General features: G+C 38.1%; 1 protein-coding gene across 1 annotated transcript in view; it reads right to left on the reverse strand.

Annotated features, from left to right (window-relative positions):
- The window catches only part of PKHD1L1 (PKHD1 like 1), a gene marked incomplete at its 5' end in the record, with an annotated part of 152,332 nt that extends 136,893 nt beyond the window's left edge, over positions 1-15,439 (reverse strand). The window contains 4 exons of the mRNA XM_082674767.1: positions 3,012-3,120; positions 4,243-4,387; positions 13,345-13,434; positions 15,367-15,439. Coding sequence (XP_082530893.1) covers positions 3,012-3,120; positions 4,243-4,387; positions 13,345-13,434; positions 15,367-15,439 — 417 coding nt within the window. The remainder of the gene's footprint in view (positions 1-3,011; positions 3,121-4,242; positions 4,388-13,344; positions 13,435-15,366) is intronic.
- Positions 15,440-20,437: the final 4,998 nt, after the last annotated feature.

Genomic DNA, 20,437 nt, shown 5'->3' on the forward strand with positions numbered 1-20,437 from the left:
TACCAAGTTGTGTGTAAATCAATCTCTCTAAGCCACAGTGCACTCATATAAATTACATCTGTGGCAAAAAATAATTGAAGAGTGCATATTAAACAACATATTAGTTACTATTATTATTTGAGGAGCTAGATTAGAAACAGATTTTCAATTTAATATATCATCTACAAAGAAAAGAATCAATGAAGATGGCAGAGCAAGTTATTTTATAGAAAATAGAAAATGAGGGAGAAGGTTCTGAAAATTAAGAATAATTAGCCTGAATAATAACAGCAGTCAAGGATAATGATAAAAAGTATTAAAGATAAAATCAGAAAATAGTATGAGAATTAGATGCTACAAGTATGCAATTTTGTAAAGGGTTTTAAACAACCCAATAAAAGTGTGCAAAAGTTATTGGTCCTGATAAGAACAAAAAGTAAGGGTAAGCACTTAGAGACGTTTAAAACAACTGGACGTTGCTGTGACATTTTTATTGTATTTTACATAATATTGAGCCACAACAGACTGGAAATTTTTAAAACGATGATCCTTCACCATGGGTTGTTTAAGACACAGGACCAAGAAACAATGGAGATATGATTTCAAAATTCCAAACTAGAGTTCTATACCCAACTAAACTGTCAACCAAATGTGAGGTAGCATGGAAGTTTTAGTATTGGAAGGATTTTACTTTAACCTATTAGTAGAAGGAGTTTATTTTCTAAGTACACTTTGCTCAACTAACATGAGGAAGTAGTAAATCAAGAAAAAGGAAGACATAAGATTTAGGGAGCAAGTAGTGACATGAGGGAGAGAGGCAGGAAGTCCCCAGAAAGCTGGTGAAGGGAGACCCCATGATGATTGACTGCTGTGCAGCACATCTAGAGAACAGGCTGTCCAGACTGGAGAAGGAGCACAGAAGAATTCAGGAGTGATGTCTTTTAGGCAAAGATGATTTGATAAATTACCTAATGATTTAAATACATTGAAAAAATGTCATATTTCTGGTGCAGAGTTTGATACACAGAAAACTAGGCAAATATCTACACACACATAAAAACCCAGTTATTAACTCCAAGCAAAACAAAATACTGTATGAGAGAGAAACGTAGTCACAGTACAGTACTTGTTTCAGCTATGAATATTACTTATACAGACATAATCATGTTAATGAATATTGATCTAACCAAAACTGGGGCAAATCTAATTGAGAGAAGGAGTGGTAGGATATCTGTGTGTGTTGGAGGTGGGAAGGGGTAGCAGTTTCATCTCAAACATGGCTATAATTTTCCTCACCCTGTATCCTCACCTGCAATGTCTTTGCAGCTCTTCCCATCAAGAGATGGAGGCTTGAATACGGACTGGCCTTGGAACTTGTTTCAGCCATTAGAATGTGGTTCAAGGAGCGTGACATTTCTGAGCCTAGGGCTAAAGGCTCCCTGCATACTTCCGCTCTCCTGAGGGATCCCTGCCTCCATCATATGAATAACTCTGGGCTACTTTTGGAGGGTACAGACACTATATAGAACAAAGCCTAATCAGCTCAGTTGTTCCAGCTGAGGCCTCCCGAATGTGAAAGCACCTAGCCGAGAGCAGCAAAGCCTCCTACCTAATGCACAGCTGACCACAGCCACACGAGCAAGTCCAACAGAGATCAGTGTAGCTCTGCCCAGAACAGAAGAACCACACAGCTGATCCATGGCTACATAAGCAATATACATTATTGCTGCTTGAAGCTAAGCTTGCGAGTTGTGTTACACAGTACAAGTTAATAGATGTAAGAATATAGGTGCTAAATTCTCATCTTCCATTGTAAGAATTATCAATAGATAATATTGATAGTTTAACTATTCAGAAATAGCTATAAATATATTTCTAATTAAGAAGCCTATTATTATAAATACCACAATAAATCATATAAAACATTATTTGTACATACATTAGAAATAATATGTTTCTTCTTTAGAACGGGGAAAGGAATAATAACATGCATGGTCTTGAATGTTGCATGTGAACAGTGTAATGAAGAAGGACAGAGAGACCAACAGGCTACAGCGATAATGGGTGAGAAATGACAAGGCCAGAATCAAAACCAAGGCCATGTCAGGAAAGAAGATAAGGGGCCGACGAACTTTAGAGCTAATTTGCAGGGTAGGATCATCATGGTTTGGGGCTGAAGATGAAGGAAAGGGAGAAACCAAGGATGTAACAGGTTTCTAGCTTGAGATGTGTGAGAAATACCAGACAAAAAGTAGGGTTAAGGAGGAATACGAGAAGTCCAGTTTGAGATTTGCTGAATTTAGGTTGCTTTGGAGCCATTTTGGCATTTTATTCTAGGAAACAAAAGATGGCTCCACATTTAAGGAGAGAGAAGGGAGCCAGAGATATTTGGGATTCATATTTGGCAATATATTTGGGAACTGTAGACGCTTCTTCAGGACAGAAGTCGTAACTAATTTCTTCAGCATTTCATCTTACATTGGAACGTTATAGCACTTGGTAATTGACAACTTAAAGCATAAATACAATTTTTTAAAATATATGCGATGGTCCTTAGAAGAAAATTTATTATAGTGAACACCTATATTTAGGGTAACTAAATTTTGAATGGCTCTGTGCTGCATGCAGTCACATCTTATCTCATTGCATTAGAAAGTACAAAGAAAGGGAAAAGAGTTATGTCTCTATTTAAAATGAAGGTGAGTCTGATGAAAACAGAAAAAGGAAAATCAAACTAAGAGCAGAAATGGAGAAAGAGAAAAAATAGTATGAACAAGAAAATAGTTTGGAAGTATACAAGTTTAATTCATTAATAAAATTTACTTAAAAAGGTAAACACGAAATGATAAAAGAGCTTCCATTACTATAGAAGATAATTAACAGTGGGTGAAATTAAACTTAGCTACATGCTAGTAAATTATTTAATGTGGAAATAGATAACAATCTGTAAAATTAAAAAATAAAAACCCAGTTCCACAAGAAAGAAAGCGTACGATCAATTATACGTAAGTTAGAGAGGAGATACCACGTACATTGAAGCTGCAGGCCCAGCTGTTGATGTGACCTTTGCAGATATTATTTTCTGCAATAGGAACCCCATCCACACTGACTCTAATAGTGTAGGAATCTTCTGGCATTGCTCTGGAAAGCAAATGAAGAACACATAAGGAATGCAAAACTCTGTTATTTAATGTATAGCATTAATGTACATGTCATTTTTGAACAAAAATATCTGAAATTCTAATTGTTGTACAATTAAATTCAATTTTATATTATGGAAAGCTGATCTCCATCCTGAACTCTGTACTGCAAATTCTAACATCATAGACCTCAGGCTAATGCTTATTCTGACTAATGCATTGGTGCTTACTGAAAAGGAAAACAAGTGTAATAATAATCATTTAAAATAGTAACATATCTCAGTACAATTATTTTATGCTTTACTTTTTAAAAAGTTTTAATAATGTTTCTCCCTAAGTAAGCTGAAAAACACCCTAATGTAGATGGAATCCTCTGAAATATGGGCTACCTGTCTCAGTATTGAAAGTTGCCATTTACAATGATTAATTTTTTTCTCCTAAGTTGCTAATAACAAACATCAATTTGAGCTGATAGTAAAGAACTTGAAATGTCAATCTACAAAATGATCATCTTTAATCTTAATGACTATGTCAAGATTCTGAACAAAATTAATCAAACTGGACAGAAAGGCATAATTTTGATATTTTGAAGAGCATCATCACAATTTAATAGTGGCCATTTATCTTCTAAAAAAGATCAATAATGATAGTAGCTCTAATAACCTGGGAAAGGATATAGTATTTTTTTTTTTTTTTTGCCATACGCGGGCCTCTCACTGCTGTGGCCTCTCCCGTTGCGGACCAGAGGCTCCGGACGCACAGGCTCAGTGGCCATGGCTCACGGGCCCAGCCGCTCCACGGCATGTGGAATCTTCCCCAACCGGGGCACGAACCTGTGTCCCCTGCATCGGCAGGCGGACTCTCAACCACTGCGCCACCAGGGAAGCCCTAGAATATATTTTGATCATGCCAATATATGGAAAGAGTATTATAACTGAATATAATAAAGGTATAAAATAGTCTAAACATCATGAAATCAAAAATAATAGTTGAAAAAAATAGCTGATAATCAGAAAAACATTATTGTAATAGCCAGAGTGATAAAACTATTATAATATTAATATGCATAACTGTGGTTCTGATATGATGAAAATGATTTTATTAAAGATACTTTAAAACATACCTAGTATAGCATGTAATTTGAGTTGAATGACTTGAATCTTTTTCTACATCACAAGAAATTGATCGGAAAGAAGAAACTAATTGCACACTGTTTCCCAACTCAGCATTATCAACTCCATAGTTAAACTGGTTTGCTTGAGCAAAACCTGGAAGAATGAAAGCACTCAATTATTATTAATGGAACTCTGTTTTCAAAGATCCAACACTTATTTTGTATTGAATCATTGAATAAATAATAAGAAATAGTACTGATGTCAGCAATTAATCTATTTCATATTCACCTCTATGATTGTAATCCTCTTTGGAAACATGAAAATTAGCCTTTAATTAATTTATTCATAAAAGCAATGCTTGAAAACCTATTATTTGTCAGGTTGTTAAGTGCATTGTAATCAAATGGCTTATATCCCAGTAATAGGGTGGGGAGGGGTGGAGAAACAGACAATATACAAATATACACCACCAGATGCTATGTCTAGTGGAGATAACTGCTATGAAAACAGCAGGCAAAAGGGCATAGAAAGAGGAGACAAAGGGAACACGATTTTATAAGACATGGGGTCCTTACCTTGAGTACCTATAAAGCAAAGTGTGAGGTAAGGACTTGCAAGTAGATAGTTTATTTGGGTGGTGATCACTTAGGGACAAGAAAGAAGAAAACCTGAAGAAGAAAACCTGGACACCACTGAAAACAGCTGGGGTTCAATCTTGCTGGAAAAGACTTTTAAGGAAAATATAGACTGCCTCTCAGAAGCAAAGAATCAATGGGAAGAAGCATTTATTCATCAAATCCTGTCCCATTAGCTGACAGCTCCCTGTGGGGGAAATGGCTTTTCCTGCACTTTCAGGCTGCACATAGGTATATGCCATCTGGGTTCCAACGTCCCAAGTCACTGCATCAAAGAAGCCCTGGGACAAAGACATGCTGTGGGACCTGGAGGCTAGAGCTGGAAGCACAGATGGAGTCAAAGCACATGGGGAACTTTTTGCCACTTCTGTGGCTAGAATAAGAGGTGGGAACCAGGATGTGAGGCTGAGTAAGAAAGGTATCTGACACAGTTGATTCCTTGTACCATACAGATATGCTCAGACCCTACTTTTAAGTACAAGCCATTGTCAGGTCTACAAGGCAGTAGCCACCTAAGAGCTCTGCTAAAGATGTAATACAAGAGGGTTAGTGGGACATGCAACAGGGCACAGTAATACAACTGGTCCTGAGGCTATAATTAATATGCATGTCCCCTCTCTATCACCCATTGTAATTTCCCTAACCATTAGCCAGCACTTCAGCTAATGGAGTGATGCTAACCTTTGTCCTGAGGATCTGAGCCCAAAGTTGCCTTGCCCATGTTTGGTTGTGGTTGCCACCTATGCCTATTCACAGTTATCACTGAACATGGAAGCCAAGAGATGCTCCAGGAATACCGTGAATTCCAGACATACTTCTCCTTAACTGCATTAGGTGAAAGCAACCCTCCCTCTTCACAATCATCAGAATGGACAATCTCTACCAGTCTACTACTTATGTTTGCTCAATTCAAACTGATCGGTTAGTAGTGGTAGTTTCAGTTCAGTGGAACCCATATTGGGACCCCTGGCAGAAGCATCCTCTATCTGGAAACTCAGACCCAGAATCCAGCAGAACCTAAAATTGCAAGGACAGAAAGCACAGATTCAATTTTTGGATCACTGGGAGTGACAATGACAGGGAATAACCCTTCACTCCCAGCTCCATGTATTCTATCTGTTGGGAGACAACAGTGTGGATCTGCCATTGGCTCAGTGCATGTGGCACACGATGGAGCACAGCGTCCCACTCCACAGGATGTTGTTCCCAAGCTGGGTTCTTAGTCTTGCCTTTTGTAGGCTGTTCCATCATTCTATTAGGCCACATGTTTCAGGGTGATGCAGGGTTCATGGTCATGTGTCCATTATCACTACTTTTTCACTATAAAATATGTTCCTTGTTCTGAGGCCCTGTTTTATGGCATCTCATGGCAGTAATTCAGACTCTGTATGCTCTCAGGAGATGAGGCTGGCAGAGGCATGGTGGAAAGAGAAGGCAAAACCCATATCTGGAATAGGTGTCAGTTCCAGAAACAGTGAATCTCTGCTTGTCAATGAGGGAAGGAGAGTGATGCAGTCGACTTGTCACTGAGTGGCTGGGTGTACTTCTTGAGGGACAGTCCCCATTGAGAGTCAGTATTGGTCTCTGCTACTGACAGAAGAGGTATTCAGCAACAGCGGTAGGTAGCTTAGTGTTGGTAAAAGGGAGTCCCTGGTGTTGGTCCATGCACAGCCTTCACCAATGGCCCTCTGTTCAGAGGCCCATTGCACAAGCACTCAGGTGGCCAAGGAGAGGAGCTCCTGAACAAGTCATCCAATCGACCTAGTTGTTCCATTTCCTCTGCTGGGGATACTCTCTTGTGGAAATTAACTTGAGACCTATAGATTTGCATGCTATCGTGAGCGCATTCACCAGTCTCTTTCCAAGACTTTCTTATTTCTGATTTTCCAATCTTGTACTGGTCAAGTCATCTGCCGCAGCCCAGGAGCTGATGTATATCTTTACCTTGGACCACCTTTTCCTCCTTATAAAGTTACTGACGATGTATACTACTCACAGCTCTGCCTACCAGGGAGGCTGACATTGAAAGTAAATTAAAAGCCCAGGGAATACTTTGCAACATTTATGATATCAGAGGTGATGCCAAGAAGGCGCTTGTCATAGATGGTCATGGAAGCTTTTCAGAAGGAGTAAGCCATGAGAATATCTATGGGAAATAGATTTTAGTTAGAACAGGGTGTTCCAAGTCCCTGTGGTGGGAGCATGTTTGTGGATTCAACACTTAACAAGTGTGGTTGCATTAGTATGAGTCAGGAGAAACAGTAGGAGATGAGATTAGAAATGGAGGCATTTAGATTGTCTTTATGAGTGTGGAAACATTGGAGGCTTTAAAACAGAGAAGTGGTATTAGCTAACTTAAACTTTTCAAGATTCACAAGCTGCTGCTCCCAAAATAGAATGGGGCAGGGTGAGAATAGACTGGGGGCAGGGGTGAAGATGCTGTTTCAGTGAGCAATGTATAAATGACTGCTTGGTATGGGTTCAAGAGAAGATAGAGGAAAATAAGTAAAGAGTACCAATACTGGTAACCTTTAAAAGAGTTTTACTGTAAAGGGAAGCAGAGATATGGGGTAGCTGAAGGGGGTGGTGTGGACCAAGGGGACAGTTGATGATTTTGCTTTTGCTTTTTTTCAGGTGGGTGAAATAGTATGTTTGCAGGCTGATGGGTATGATCCAACAGAAACTGAGAAATGGATGATGTGAAACAGAGCAGAAGATTATTTTAATCTTACTATAAATATATGAAAATTCAAACTAGATTTGGAAGTAAACATCAATTATTTTTATGCCACATAAAAGTATTTTAACAACAAGGTCCTACCATACAGCACAGGGAACTATATTCAATATGCTGTGATAAACCATAATGGAAAAGAATATGAAAAACAATATATATATACATATATATGTATAACTGCATCACTCTACTGCACAGCAGAAGTTAACACAACATTGTAAATCAGCTATACTTCAATAAAATAATTTTTAAAGTATTTTATATTGCTGAAACCACATTCAATTCTGAAATAAACCCAAGAAATAAAACCTATGAGTAAGATAATCGGATAATGTTCTATTGATTAAATCCTAAAATTAAGTATTCTAATAAAAACGTTAAAAAGGTACTTAATACTATTCTAGTATGCACAGTGAATCTACAAAGTTGTCTAGGTTATAAACTATTTTTTGAATAAAGTCAAATTAGTAAATAAACATGTTTTGCCCAGATTACTTCAAAATCTAAAATCCCTAAATTCTGAGTTCTAAAAATATGTGCATTTTTACATACTATTTTTCTCTGAATATCACAAATTCTAAAGATTAAGAAACCAATATAGCCATATTGATGACTAAAATATTTTTGAAATTATGAAACATTTTCTTTTACACTAAAAGATCTGCATCCATGTCATTAGTGTAAATGTATAAGCTATGTAACTGTCATAACTTAATTAGCTACAGATCACATTGTCCCACAGTACAATAATAAAATCAGCAGGAAAAAAAGGTTAACCCAGAGAGGTACACTAAACTCTAAATCCTAAGTATTTATATTATTAATGTTAGAAAAAAATAAATAGTAGGTATTTACCTTAAATTGTCAGTAGTTTTCAAGTATGTTTCAACAAAACAATCACCACTACAACACGTGCTCACATTAACCTTTACTAGTTAAAGTGGCTGAACTGGGGTTGCCAAAGGTTTGTGGTGTGGCTTTTTAAATTACTGAACGTTTTCAGTGTTCTACAAAGGTCTAGGAGACAACATGAATACTGCCTGGTTTAACACAGGACTGGAAGTAGGGCTTCGCTATGCCAAATGTTCATCAAATGCCATAGCCCTGTGCCACAGCTCTGGTTAACACTGCATGTTAGGTGACAGTGTTGTGTACAGGAAAGGGCATTTGGACCCTGACATCCTGGGTTGGAATCCCAGCTCCAGTGAATTCCTTGCTGTATGAACTTGAGCATTAGTTTTAGACATAAACTCTCTCAGTCTTAGTCTCCTCACCAGGAAAATGACCATAATAATCTACTTAGCAGGAATTATCAGGAAGACTAAATGAGAATTTATATATAGTACTTAACATGGTACCTGGCTCACAGGTTAAAAGCTCAATTAATATATATCCTTATTATATAATAAGTCACAAAATAGTTATTATTAGTCAGTATTAATATCGTTTTTTAAAAAATAACAGAACAAATAAGTGGGTGGCCAGGATTCGAACCCAGGTTGTAGATGCCAGCTTGGCACCCCTGTGATATTCAGAGAAAAGTAATATTTAAAAATGCACATTACAAAGCTATTTCCAGTTATCCAACGTAACTTCCTCCAGACCCTATGTTCTTAGCTCCTCTCCTATTCTTTATACATAGAAGAAGTAAGCAGAAACTCAACAAAAGATAGGGATTTTAATAAACACTGCTCTCTTATTCTAAGCTTAAAACCTAACCGAACAGGACTCATCCAGCATAGGCTAAAGTACAAACATATCAATTTAACATGTGAAACATATTTGCATTGAGTTTGCAGTATTGAATATAGGAAGGCAGTTACTACTGAAATGGAATTGTGAAAAGATACATGAAAACAGAGAAAAGCAAGCTATTTGTAAAACCACTCTTTCCTTTTGCCAATTTCTGCTTATCTTTGGCGTTCACGTTGAGTTTGGAATACACAGAAGGGCTGCTGGCAACTAAGTAAAGAATAGAAAGTTTTACTTGTAGCGTGGCTCAGGAAGTGATACATGTGTTTGTTTTCCTATTAGGCATATGTCACATCAGTGATATGGTAACAGCAGATCTGTTCTTCAGCATTCCTAAGAAAAAACCAATTAAAAAAAATAATGCCAACAAAAGATGATATATATTGTTTTTAGCTTAGGAATTGTTTTAATATTATATGTGTATGTATGTATATATACACACACATATATATGTCTCATATATATGTGATATATATGTCATATATATATATATATTTCCTGGGAGTAAAATATATAGGAAAATATGAACCAAATCAATAAGATTTGTAAATATTCTCATTATAAATTTTAGTGAAAAAAAAAAACTACAGAAATATTTCTAATTTTGTAGCTAGCTCCAAAGAGTTAAAAAGCAATAGAAAGGAATCACCTTTAAAAAAATAATTTTAATTTAAAAGTATAATTCTAAATAAATAATTGGGTATAAAGAAGATAACTCTGGAAGTACTCCAAAGCACAAAGATTACAGGAAGGGATGGGTGTACCCTGGAAACAGAAAAGGTCGAGGCTTCAGATGGAAATTCCTGACATGTTGATGTATTTTTTTCCTTTTGCAGAAAAACTGGAGACAGAACTTGCCAGGCACCCAAACCTGGGTCTCCTGATAGCAGCCTGTGCTGCTATCACGAAAAATGCATGTGTTGTCAAAGCCAGCAGTTGCCATGTACAATGCAGGCTGTTTTGGGTTTCTCTGGTTAAAAAAAAAAAAAAAAAAAAAAAAAAAGCAGGGTTGAGAGTGTATAAACCTACTTAAAAGCTATAACATTCAAAACAATGGGAAAAAATGGTGCAGTGTGACGGAGCATAACTTCTAAAGAATGAAACCATCTGTATAAGATAAATGCAAAAGAATAACAAATATAAAATAGCTCTAAATTATGGAGCACATATTATGTATAGATGCCTTAGATACATCATCCTTTTCAATATTCATAATAGACCCAACAGGTAGGAATTAATATCCCATTTCACGGATGAGGAAGCTGAGGCTTAGAGAAGAAACTTGTCCCAGTCCCCTAGCGGGAGTGGCAAAGTTGGAGCTGAAAGCCAGTCGGACCCGACTAAAGTCTATATGCTTTCCATAATATTGCAAAAATTACATAACTCACCACTTCAGTTAAACAACAATATATGTGCTAGACATTGTAATAGGGAAATAGCTAGAAAAAAAAGAACCAAAAGTAAAAAGTTATTCCTTCCGGCTCACAGATTTTTTTTTAACAAAGATAAATATCAAAGAAGACAATTGAGAAATACAAGGTATGAATATAAAGTAATAAACACAATAAAGTTAGAAACACTCCAGAACTTACCAAATGATAACACTCCTCATCCAATCAGTCATCTTAGAAGGAAATACAATGATTTCCACGGTCATGCCACTGCTCAAAACGCTTTTTTTTTGTTTTTTGTTTTTACTGTACGTGGGCCCCTCACTGTTGTGGCCTCTCCCGTTGCGGAGCACAGGCTCCGGACGCGCAGGCTCAGCGGCCATGGCTCACGGGCCCAGCCACTCCATGGCATGTGGGATCTTCCCGGACCGGGGCACGAACCCGTGTCCCCTGCATCGGCAGGCGGACTCTCAACCACTGCACCACCAGGGAAGCCCTCAAAACGCTTTTACTTGGGCAGCATAATTGTAAAATTATACATAATACATAATATTTACATAATTGTAAAATTTTACCTTTGGCTCCTGAAGATAGCCTTTAGAACAAAGTAATGCAGTAGGAAATTTTTGCCTGTAAAGTTTCATTAGGTGTGAAAATAGACAAAAGTCATTTGAATACACAAAAACATTAACAATAGATCTTTCAGAGGGTGGAATTTCAGAGAACTCAAGTCAAATATTTATTTTACATTTTCATCGTGGCCTTTACAAAAATAAAAAATTTTAAAGTCATAGGGGACCAACATTTAGGTGATCCAGCATTTACAATTCCATTTAGAAAGTGTTCTTCTGTGATTAATAAATTATCTCTGTATTCAATTCTAAACATGGAGCATGGGTCAGACACAGCACTGATGGATGATGTAAATGTAGTTCCTCCAAATAAACTTTGTTCAAGTACCACATTCATGTAGCTTTGGAGGTCTGGTGTGTTTTGTAAATTCATTACCATTACTTTACACACATTCTGTATATATCATGGGCCCCCCAAACAGTATTTAGACTCAGCCTCTTAGAAAGACATAAGGTATCACAATTTCAGTCCCTATAGTGTGTGGTTAAAGCAAGGAGAGGGAAGACACATCAGGGTGGGGTGCAGGTACCTGCAATTCAAATAGGATTTAACTATTCTATAATTCTTTGCCAAAAGCATCCAGAAATACAAACTGATGGGAAAACTAGAAATTCACTGTGACACTCTGTGCTTCCTAAGTAAGAGGATTACTCCTGAGCCTCAGAAAGTCCACCAAAGAGCAAAGATTATAGCTAGGTTAATAAGGATGTTCTTCCAAAATGCCTTAAGAATGGAATGGTTTGTTTTGTTTTTTCCTATTTCTAACTAGGGATGCTCTGAGTTTATGTACCTAAACTCAAGCCATGGTTCCTGGATCAGAAAAAGTGCAGGTCTTGAGGCAGAAGGAAATAGCTGAGCAATTTTATTGTTTTTTTTGTTTGTTTGTTTGTTTTGGACATTTCTCTCATGGCATTTAAATCTCTGTTAGAAACCCAATAGCTTTCAAACACACTATCTAACCAAATGTTAACAGCAATATACAATATAAGGGAGCTATGGATAAAGACATTTTAAAAAGTCTTTAACAAACACATTGTCTCCAAGTGTCTAACTCTAAAAAAACAAAAACACACTTTAATCCAAAACATATTGTTCACAATTTAGAGGCACAAACCATTTCAAGTATATCATTGAGATTAAATTCTACAGAAATTTTACTTAGAAGTATTGAAAGACATTTCAATACATACAACAGAATTATTAAATATCTTGCTTTGTCAATTTTCTGATTCCAAAAACTTCTCACTGTTCTTCTTATTTTAAAGACTAAATAATAGTTTTTATTAATATTCTTAAAAAATTTTTCTTTCCCATCCTTCAAAAATTTGTAAGCATCTGAATACTACTATCATTTAGATCGTAAAGGCCTAATGGCTAAAAGAACCACATATTTCTATTTAATCCTAGGAACAGTTGCTTATTAAATATATTCCCTAATTGCCTACTTTGTTTTCATCCCAAGACGAGGGAAGGAGAGTTATACATAACCCATGTTTTGATGAAGCATATGATAAGGATTGGGTGGCAGAAGAAGGGATCCAAAGCTTTGCTTTCAGTTGTCTTTCTCCATTCATTACCATTCTATTTCTCTATCATACCCTCCTACTAACATCCTACTCCCAGAACCCCCCAAAATGTAATATTTAATATAAAGATAAATGTTATTAGACCCATGAAGAACAAAGTAAGTAACTGCAGACTTGGGTTAAAGAGGTTTCTTTCAATTCAATCATTATATTCCAGACCTTGGAGTTCAGCAAGTAATTATGATACAAATTCAGATGGTCAGGTTGATAGAGACTTTCAGGGGTTTTGTTAGGTGTCAAAGAGGATAGAGTTTCACTCCTCTGGCCAAATGGAGGAGCAACTCTAGTGGATTTTTTAAAAAAACCGTAAATCTCTAAATGTAAAACAGCCTTTGAAATACCTCAACCCTGATGAAAAAAAAAAAGGCAACAATACCTTCTCCTTTGATAGTCAGCCTTGTTGCTCCATTTATGCTGCCATATTTAGGTATTATTTCTGTGACTTTGGGAATTATTTTAGAGCCATCTGAAAGATATTAAAGTACAATAGAAGTAAAAGCATCAAGTACTTCATTTCAAGCATCAAATTTTGTACCACAAATTACAATGGTGTAAGAAAAACATCATGGAGATTATAGGACAGAAAGTAAATACACCTAGGTTTTATTTTTGGTTCTATTACTAACCAGTGACTTGACAGGGAGTTCAGTCATTAACTTAGTTAATACTCACTGGCTTTATGCAAAGCACTGTCTTACATGCTACAAAGAAGAGGAATAATACATGATCATTTTCATTATTCTTACCTATCATATTATAAAACATTTATTAGACCCTTAATTTCATGTAGTGCTCTGCTAGCTGCAGTTCCGTAACTACAGCTATCAGCCCACACAGCAGCAGACAGCGCTGGAGAAATAGCTCTGTGGAGAAATAGGTCATTATGAAAGCCCATAAGAAATGCAAAGCCAGGTAAATTGAAAGAATAGTCTAGGTACAAAAAAGGAATGTTGTGTTTTAAGAAGTAATTGTTTTCTGTGACAGAGTAAGACTTCAGGGAAGATCAGTTCTGGGACGTTTTTAGCCTTCTGATGACAGTGAGTTCTTAATGTAAAGGTCACTAATTCATTCAACAAACAGTGTTAGGTTCCTGGGCATTTAAAAATCTGTGACAATATGTATAACTGATTCACTTTGTTATAAAGCATAAACTAACACACCATTGTAAAGTAATTATACCCCAATAAAGATGTTAAAAAAAAAAATAAAAATAAAAATAAAAATCTGTGACAGTCCCAACTTTCCAAAAGCTCAGCTTAGGGAGCCCAGAGTGACAGAAGAGAGCACAGGGGCCACGTGACTAAGAAGGGCATTTCATCCACACTGCTTCTTGAAAGAAGGGTGTTCCTGCTGCATCTGGGAGAGTAAACATGAATTAGCTAGACTGGACCAACTACGGGAAAGACAGACTTCTAGACTTCTAGACAAAGAGGCGCCTCTGCAAATACAGGGGTGAGTGAGCAGCTTCTTTGGTGAACTGAAATTAATGCTTCAAAATAACTCAAAGTTACATCATGGCTAAAAGGATTTATTTTCTGCTTAAACTGTACAGATCTGGTAATTATTAGATCCAGTAACAAATTCTCAGGATAGGTGGAAAAATTTAAGTGGGAACACAGAGAAAAGCCACCTAAATTGTTTGAAACGGATGAATGAGAAAAAGGTAAAGAAATTATGATTGAGTTCATTCCTGCCTGAGAAAAATTTAGTGTGGACTTCACCTACAATAGCAAAAGCTCTCCAGCATAAAGATGACTACCCCCCAGACCCAATGACTCTGCGCTGTGGGTCTGTCTTTGGCAAGGCTGCTCATGCTGCAGGCACATTTGTAACTTCGAGCAGCCCACAGCCAAGAGTAGGAAACTCCAGCGAGGGAGCTGGATCCTATCTCGTAGAAGCGCGGTTCCTCACCTATCTCAGGTTCATCCTCCCCGTTATCTCCACGGACAACTCCAATTTCTTATCTTATCAGTCTCTTCCCAGCCCTCTCTTGGGTATTACTTTGAAGGCCCTGGGCAGCTGCCCTTGGAAATGACTGACACCCGCCACAAAGACCCATTCCTATCTTACTGGGAGACCCTGTCCTCCCTTCAAAGGGGAAGGGACCCAAGAAGAGTGAGAAAAGGGAGGAGTTGGGTTGCGTCCCCAAGCCCCAGCCAAATTTCCGTCTCTTTTTCAACTGAGTGACCAGGGATGGAGGGGGTGAGGTTCCATAATTCAAGCAGCAACCCTCGTGGCAAGAGCTTAACCTAGTCCCCAGGATCTCCATGCAGCCGCACGCTCAGCCTCGTCCCAGGGCCAGTGCCAGACGGTGCAGCCTCTCCCGCGACCCCGGCAGCGGGGGTTGTGTCTACAGGGACCTCTCCGGCTTGCCTCCCTGGAGTCCCAACTGGGTTACCTGTGCGGGGGTCTGCGACGCACAGGAGCAGCCCCCAGAGGGCCCACGTCCCCCAGAGCCACAGGTGTCCCATCGCGGCGCCAGTTCCGCAGAGCCTACGCCCGCCGCTCGCTCGCAGCCGCCGCCAGCGCCCCGGCTCTGCTGGCTAGCGCGCCCGCCGCGTCCCACGCGCGCAGGCGGACTCGGCCGCCCCAGGGCCGCCCCGCCCCCGCCCGCCCGGGCGGCCCCTGGCTTTACGCGCAGACGCACGCACCCCTCACCCGGGAACACAGCCGGCCCCGGCCCGTCAGTAACCATGGAACCTCCACACTCAGAGTTGGTTGCTAACGCCCCACGGCTGCCTCCGCAGGTGTAAGAGCCCCACTTTTTCTTGGCGAGAGAGGTCAACAGGCAAGTTTGCCGACAATCTCGCCTTTTCTGTCCTCCCTCCCGTCCTTCCCCTCCTCTCACCCCCTTCCTTCCTCCCTTCCTTCTATTCTCTCTTCTTCTTCCCTCCTCCCCGCCCCCGGCCATTTCTGGACCTGTACACTTTCCTCTGCCGGTCTGCCTTGGTTATTAATCATCCCCAGGTGAGCCTCAAAGTCCACCTAATACGCAAACCCCACACAGTTTCCCCCTTCCCATTCATATAATTTCGTGCTCTCCCTTTTATTGACAATCATACTAAGGTTTATTGGTCTCTGGGCACGTCACCAAACACGCGCTGTTATTATGATCCCCATCGTTACAAGCCGTAGACTGAGGCGAAGGTTAAGTAACTTGCCCGAGGCTGTATACCTAAGTGTACAGCGAGGACTCAAGCAGAATGACTCTAGAGCCAGGGCTCTTATGCCCGCCACTGGCCCCTATTTGGCAGACTTCTAGCGAACGCTTGCAATGCTTAGGACATCCTTATACTAAAAACTATTCATTATTTATCTGAAATTCGTATTTAATTCGGCATTCTGTATTTTTATTTACTAAGTCTGAAAACTCTGGTTGGGCGGGAAGAGAGAAGAAATAGAAGAGAGAACTTAAAATCAGTGAAATAAATAAAATTAAGTCCTTGCTCTTCAGAAGTTTTATCTACCTCATTGGGGTTAAATTTTTTTTGTTAGATTTAGTTAATTATAGTCGTCTTATAATTTTGTGCAAACGGACTGTCACCACTCTACTGAAAGCAGTGCCAGCAGAGGTACCCTGACCTTCCTTACTTCTTTTGGAACTCTCTGTAGCATGTGACACTGTCGACATCTTTCTTGAAATTCCATCCCTCCTAATAGCCTTGGGTTTCTTCCTGCTTCTCCAGTCACTTCTAATATTTTTCTCTTCCATCTTCTTTTGGAAATTGGTATACCTGCAGGTTTTTTTTTCACCCTTCCCGAACTCTGCTATCTAGAAGCAGACCAATTAGCAGAAAATCAGCTAATTGAATGCCAATTTGCTCATTATTTGCCAAATTTACTAAATTTAAAGATTGCAATGTTGTAGAGAAATAATAAGCAGCTTTAACAAAAATATTCACTTTAGGTTATTAGCTGTGAAATATGTAGAAGTATATATTTCAATATCAATAACCAAAATAAAAATTAATGTGGGAATTTCTATATGGAATTGTTTGGTTAATTTTGATTTATTTCTGGTGCTTTCAAATTAAAGTTAAATTAATCTAAATTAAATTTTAGATGACTTCACTAAAAAGTGAATTCAATTTTATTCAAAATCCTGATTTTTGCACATGCTTTTAAATTTATAAATTTAAATTGAATATAAGACATAAGCTAAATGATACTAAAAAGAATATTTACGATTCTTTTAGTATTAAAAAAGTAGAAAATGTCATTCAAAAGTATTATGGAAAAGAAGTAGGTGAAAAATCTTGTCAGACATATACTGAAGTTATGATTTCTAATCAGGAATTATTGAAATAGGTAGACTTTCTTTAAAGAAAGGATCTATATTATTTATAACAAAAAGGAAAACTTTTCTTAAGTTTTGGATATATCAATAAAGTGATTAGGGACCTTTTTTTTTTTTTTTTGCAGTACACGGGCCTCTCACTGTTGTGGCCTCTCCCGTTGCGGAGCACAGGCTCCGGACGTGCAGGCTCAGTGGCCATGGCTCACGGACCCAGCCGCTCCGCGGCATGTGGCATCTTCCCGGACCAGGGCACGAACCCGTGTCCCCTGCATCGGCAGGCGGACCACTGTGCCACCAGGGAAGCCCGATTAGGGACCTTTTTATGTTGATTTCTGTTTTGCCAAACTTTTGATATTTTTAAGATTGTTTCACAAAATTCTTCGAGTATATCCATCAGCAAATGGCATCCACCAGCAAATGGCATAATATATAAGATGGTTATTCCTATTGTGTTTTATTTCATTTTTCTACTTAACTTGTACTAACCACACGGTCCCTTCTAGATTAAAATGGTCCCTTCCAGATATTTTTACTTCCTGTACACCTAGTCTTGTAACAAGTTAGCTATATATGTACGTATGTACAAATATATATACAAACATACGTTTATATATGTGTATATGTACATAATATATACACATATCCATATATAATATGACATTATGAATAGTACATATTGTAATATGAAAAATGTGTGTATAGTTTTTCTATATATTTCACCATCAGTAACCAAAATCAAATAGTCTTGTTCAAGGTGCTAAATATTTATGTTAAGCTGCATTCATTTAATTTAGCAAACTTGGCAAATTACTCATTCAACAAACTGATCATTTGGCTAATTGGCTTTAGGAAAACTGATATTTCAACAAATAGCCTGCTTTCCTGTCATGTAATACGTAAATTTCTTAAAGAGCCAATCACTGTAATTTACATTTATAGATTTTTACTCAATTCTTCTTGAATGAATGAGGATCTTTAACATTTCTATTATAGTGTGTATTTATATGATAAATCAATGTCCTGAAAAATACAGCAGTGAGATTTTTAATCTTAAATTAACATAAGTGACAATAAATAATTATAACTAGATGGAAATTTGTATAACTAAAACATCAACTTGGAACCACAAGAAGTGGTTACATAGCTTACATGACTAATGATTTAAATTGTATTCATCTTTAGAATCTTTAAACCTTTACAATACAGACTTATCATGGAACATGGACATGGGGAAACATGAAAAGAGAATCCTAACTACCAATCTATGTGCTTCTTTTGTAAGTTTTTTAAAAATCTAGCTCTAACAAAAACCTGCCTATGGGGCCAGCATCATGGGAATATGACTTGTGCAGTCTCATAGGGCCCCACATTTGGTTTAGTCCTCTGCTGTCACCATCCTGAAATCCTTAATACTTTTTGAATGAGGGGGAATCTATATTTTCATTTTGTTTGGGATCTCACAATTATATAGATGGTCCTGCCTGCCCTTATGATGAAAAAAAAGACAGATTTTTAACTTGTTGATCCTTCGATTTAAACATAATAAGAAAAAGTGATAATTCTTGCAGAACTAGAATGAATAAGGAATTCACTGACTTGGAAAATGAGCTGTGTGCTGGAGCCTGATTTTGAACCTGCACCTAATTGTGAGAGATGGTGAACAAAATGAAGTACCTACAAAACAATAGTTTGCCTTCAACAATTATTCAGTATACTAGGCATTAAGAATATGGCAGTAATTTTTTTAAAAAAATCTCTGTTCCCATGGAACTTATATTTTTAGTGGAAACAGACAATAAACAAAATAAATGAGTAAAATATACAGTATGTTAGGAAGTAATACATGCTAGAGAGAAAAAAATAAATCAGGGAAGAATAGTGTGTGTATGTGTGTGTGTAGGGTGTGATGGAGTTTTAGATAGGATGAACAGGAAGTTGTCGTGGAGAAAGTGAATTTTGAGTAAAGTTCTGAATATCTGAAGTGAGTAGCTTAGCCACGTGGACATCTGGGAGAAGAGCATTCTAGGCAACTGGGAGAACAAATGCCAATGAGTGAGGAAGGAATGTGTCTGGTGTGTAAGGGGCAGGAAAACCAGAGTGGCTAGAGTGGCCAGAACAAGCTAGGTGCTATAAGATGTGAGGTCAGAGAAGTAATGAGAAGAGGGGCAGGTCATGGAGGATCACGGATTTGACTCTGAGTGAGATGGGAATTCACTGTAGAATATTGAGCTGAAATGTGACATGCTTTAACTTATGGTTTCAAAGAAACACCAACTGCTATTTTGTTGCACTGGGGCAAGGGCAAACGCAGCAAGATCAATTAAATGGCTAGTGCAAATGATCTAGGCAAGAATAATGGTCACTTGGACCAGGATGGGAACAGTGTTGGTAGTGGGAAGTGGTCAGATTATGGATATATTTGAGAGCTGAGTTAACAGGATTTGCTGACAAGGAGTATGGAGGGTAAGAGGAAAAATAGGAGTCTAACATGACTGCAAGGGTTTGGGCCTCAACACCTAGAAGTACGGGGGCCGTTAACTGCAGGGGAAGAATGTTGAAGGGGTGGGTTTGGGTGAGTGTATGAAGAGCTCATTTTGGACATATCAAGTTTAAGACCTATTAGACATCAAGTGAGATGTAAAATAGCAAGTTTGGTTTTGAATCTGAAGTTCAAGGGGAAATCCAGGTTGGAGATATCAATCTGAGAATGATGAGCATATATTTTAAAAACAGTGAGACCAAATGCAATCACCTAGAGAGTAGAATATAGATGGAAACATGAAAACATCAGAAGCCTGCGCCTTGGGAAACTCCAATATTTAGTAATGGGAAAGATGAGGAAAAACAAGCAAAGCTGACTGGGGAGGAGTGATCAAAGAGGCAGCAGAAAAATCACTTGAGAGTATTGTGGGAAGAAGTAATAACCATCAATTGTTCCTGCCATGTCAAGCAAGAAGAGCACGGGAGAATCACCTTTGGATTGAACAATGTGGAGCTTATTGGAAACTGATAAGAGTGGTTTTAGTAAAGTGGTGGGGGTGAAATCCCGATTGGAGTGGATTCCTTAAAGAATAGGGATAATTGGGGATCCTTTTAGGGGCTGCCTGCCAAGATAAGCTAGAAGAGGTGGAAAATCAATAGCCCAGGGAAAAATAGTCACTGCAGGGAGCCA

Source organism: Grampus griseus (assembly GCF_964374135.1).
Source record: "Grampus griseus genome assembly, chromosome: 17".
In the NCBI taxonomy this organism is placed as follows: domain Eukaryota; kingdom Metazoa; phylum Chordata; class Mammalia; order Artiodactyla; family Delphinidae; genus Grampus; species Grampus griseus.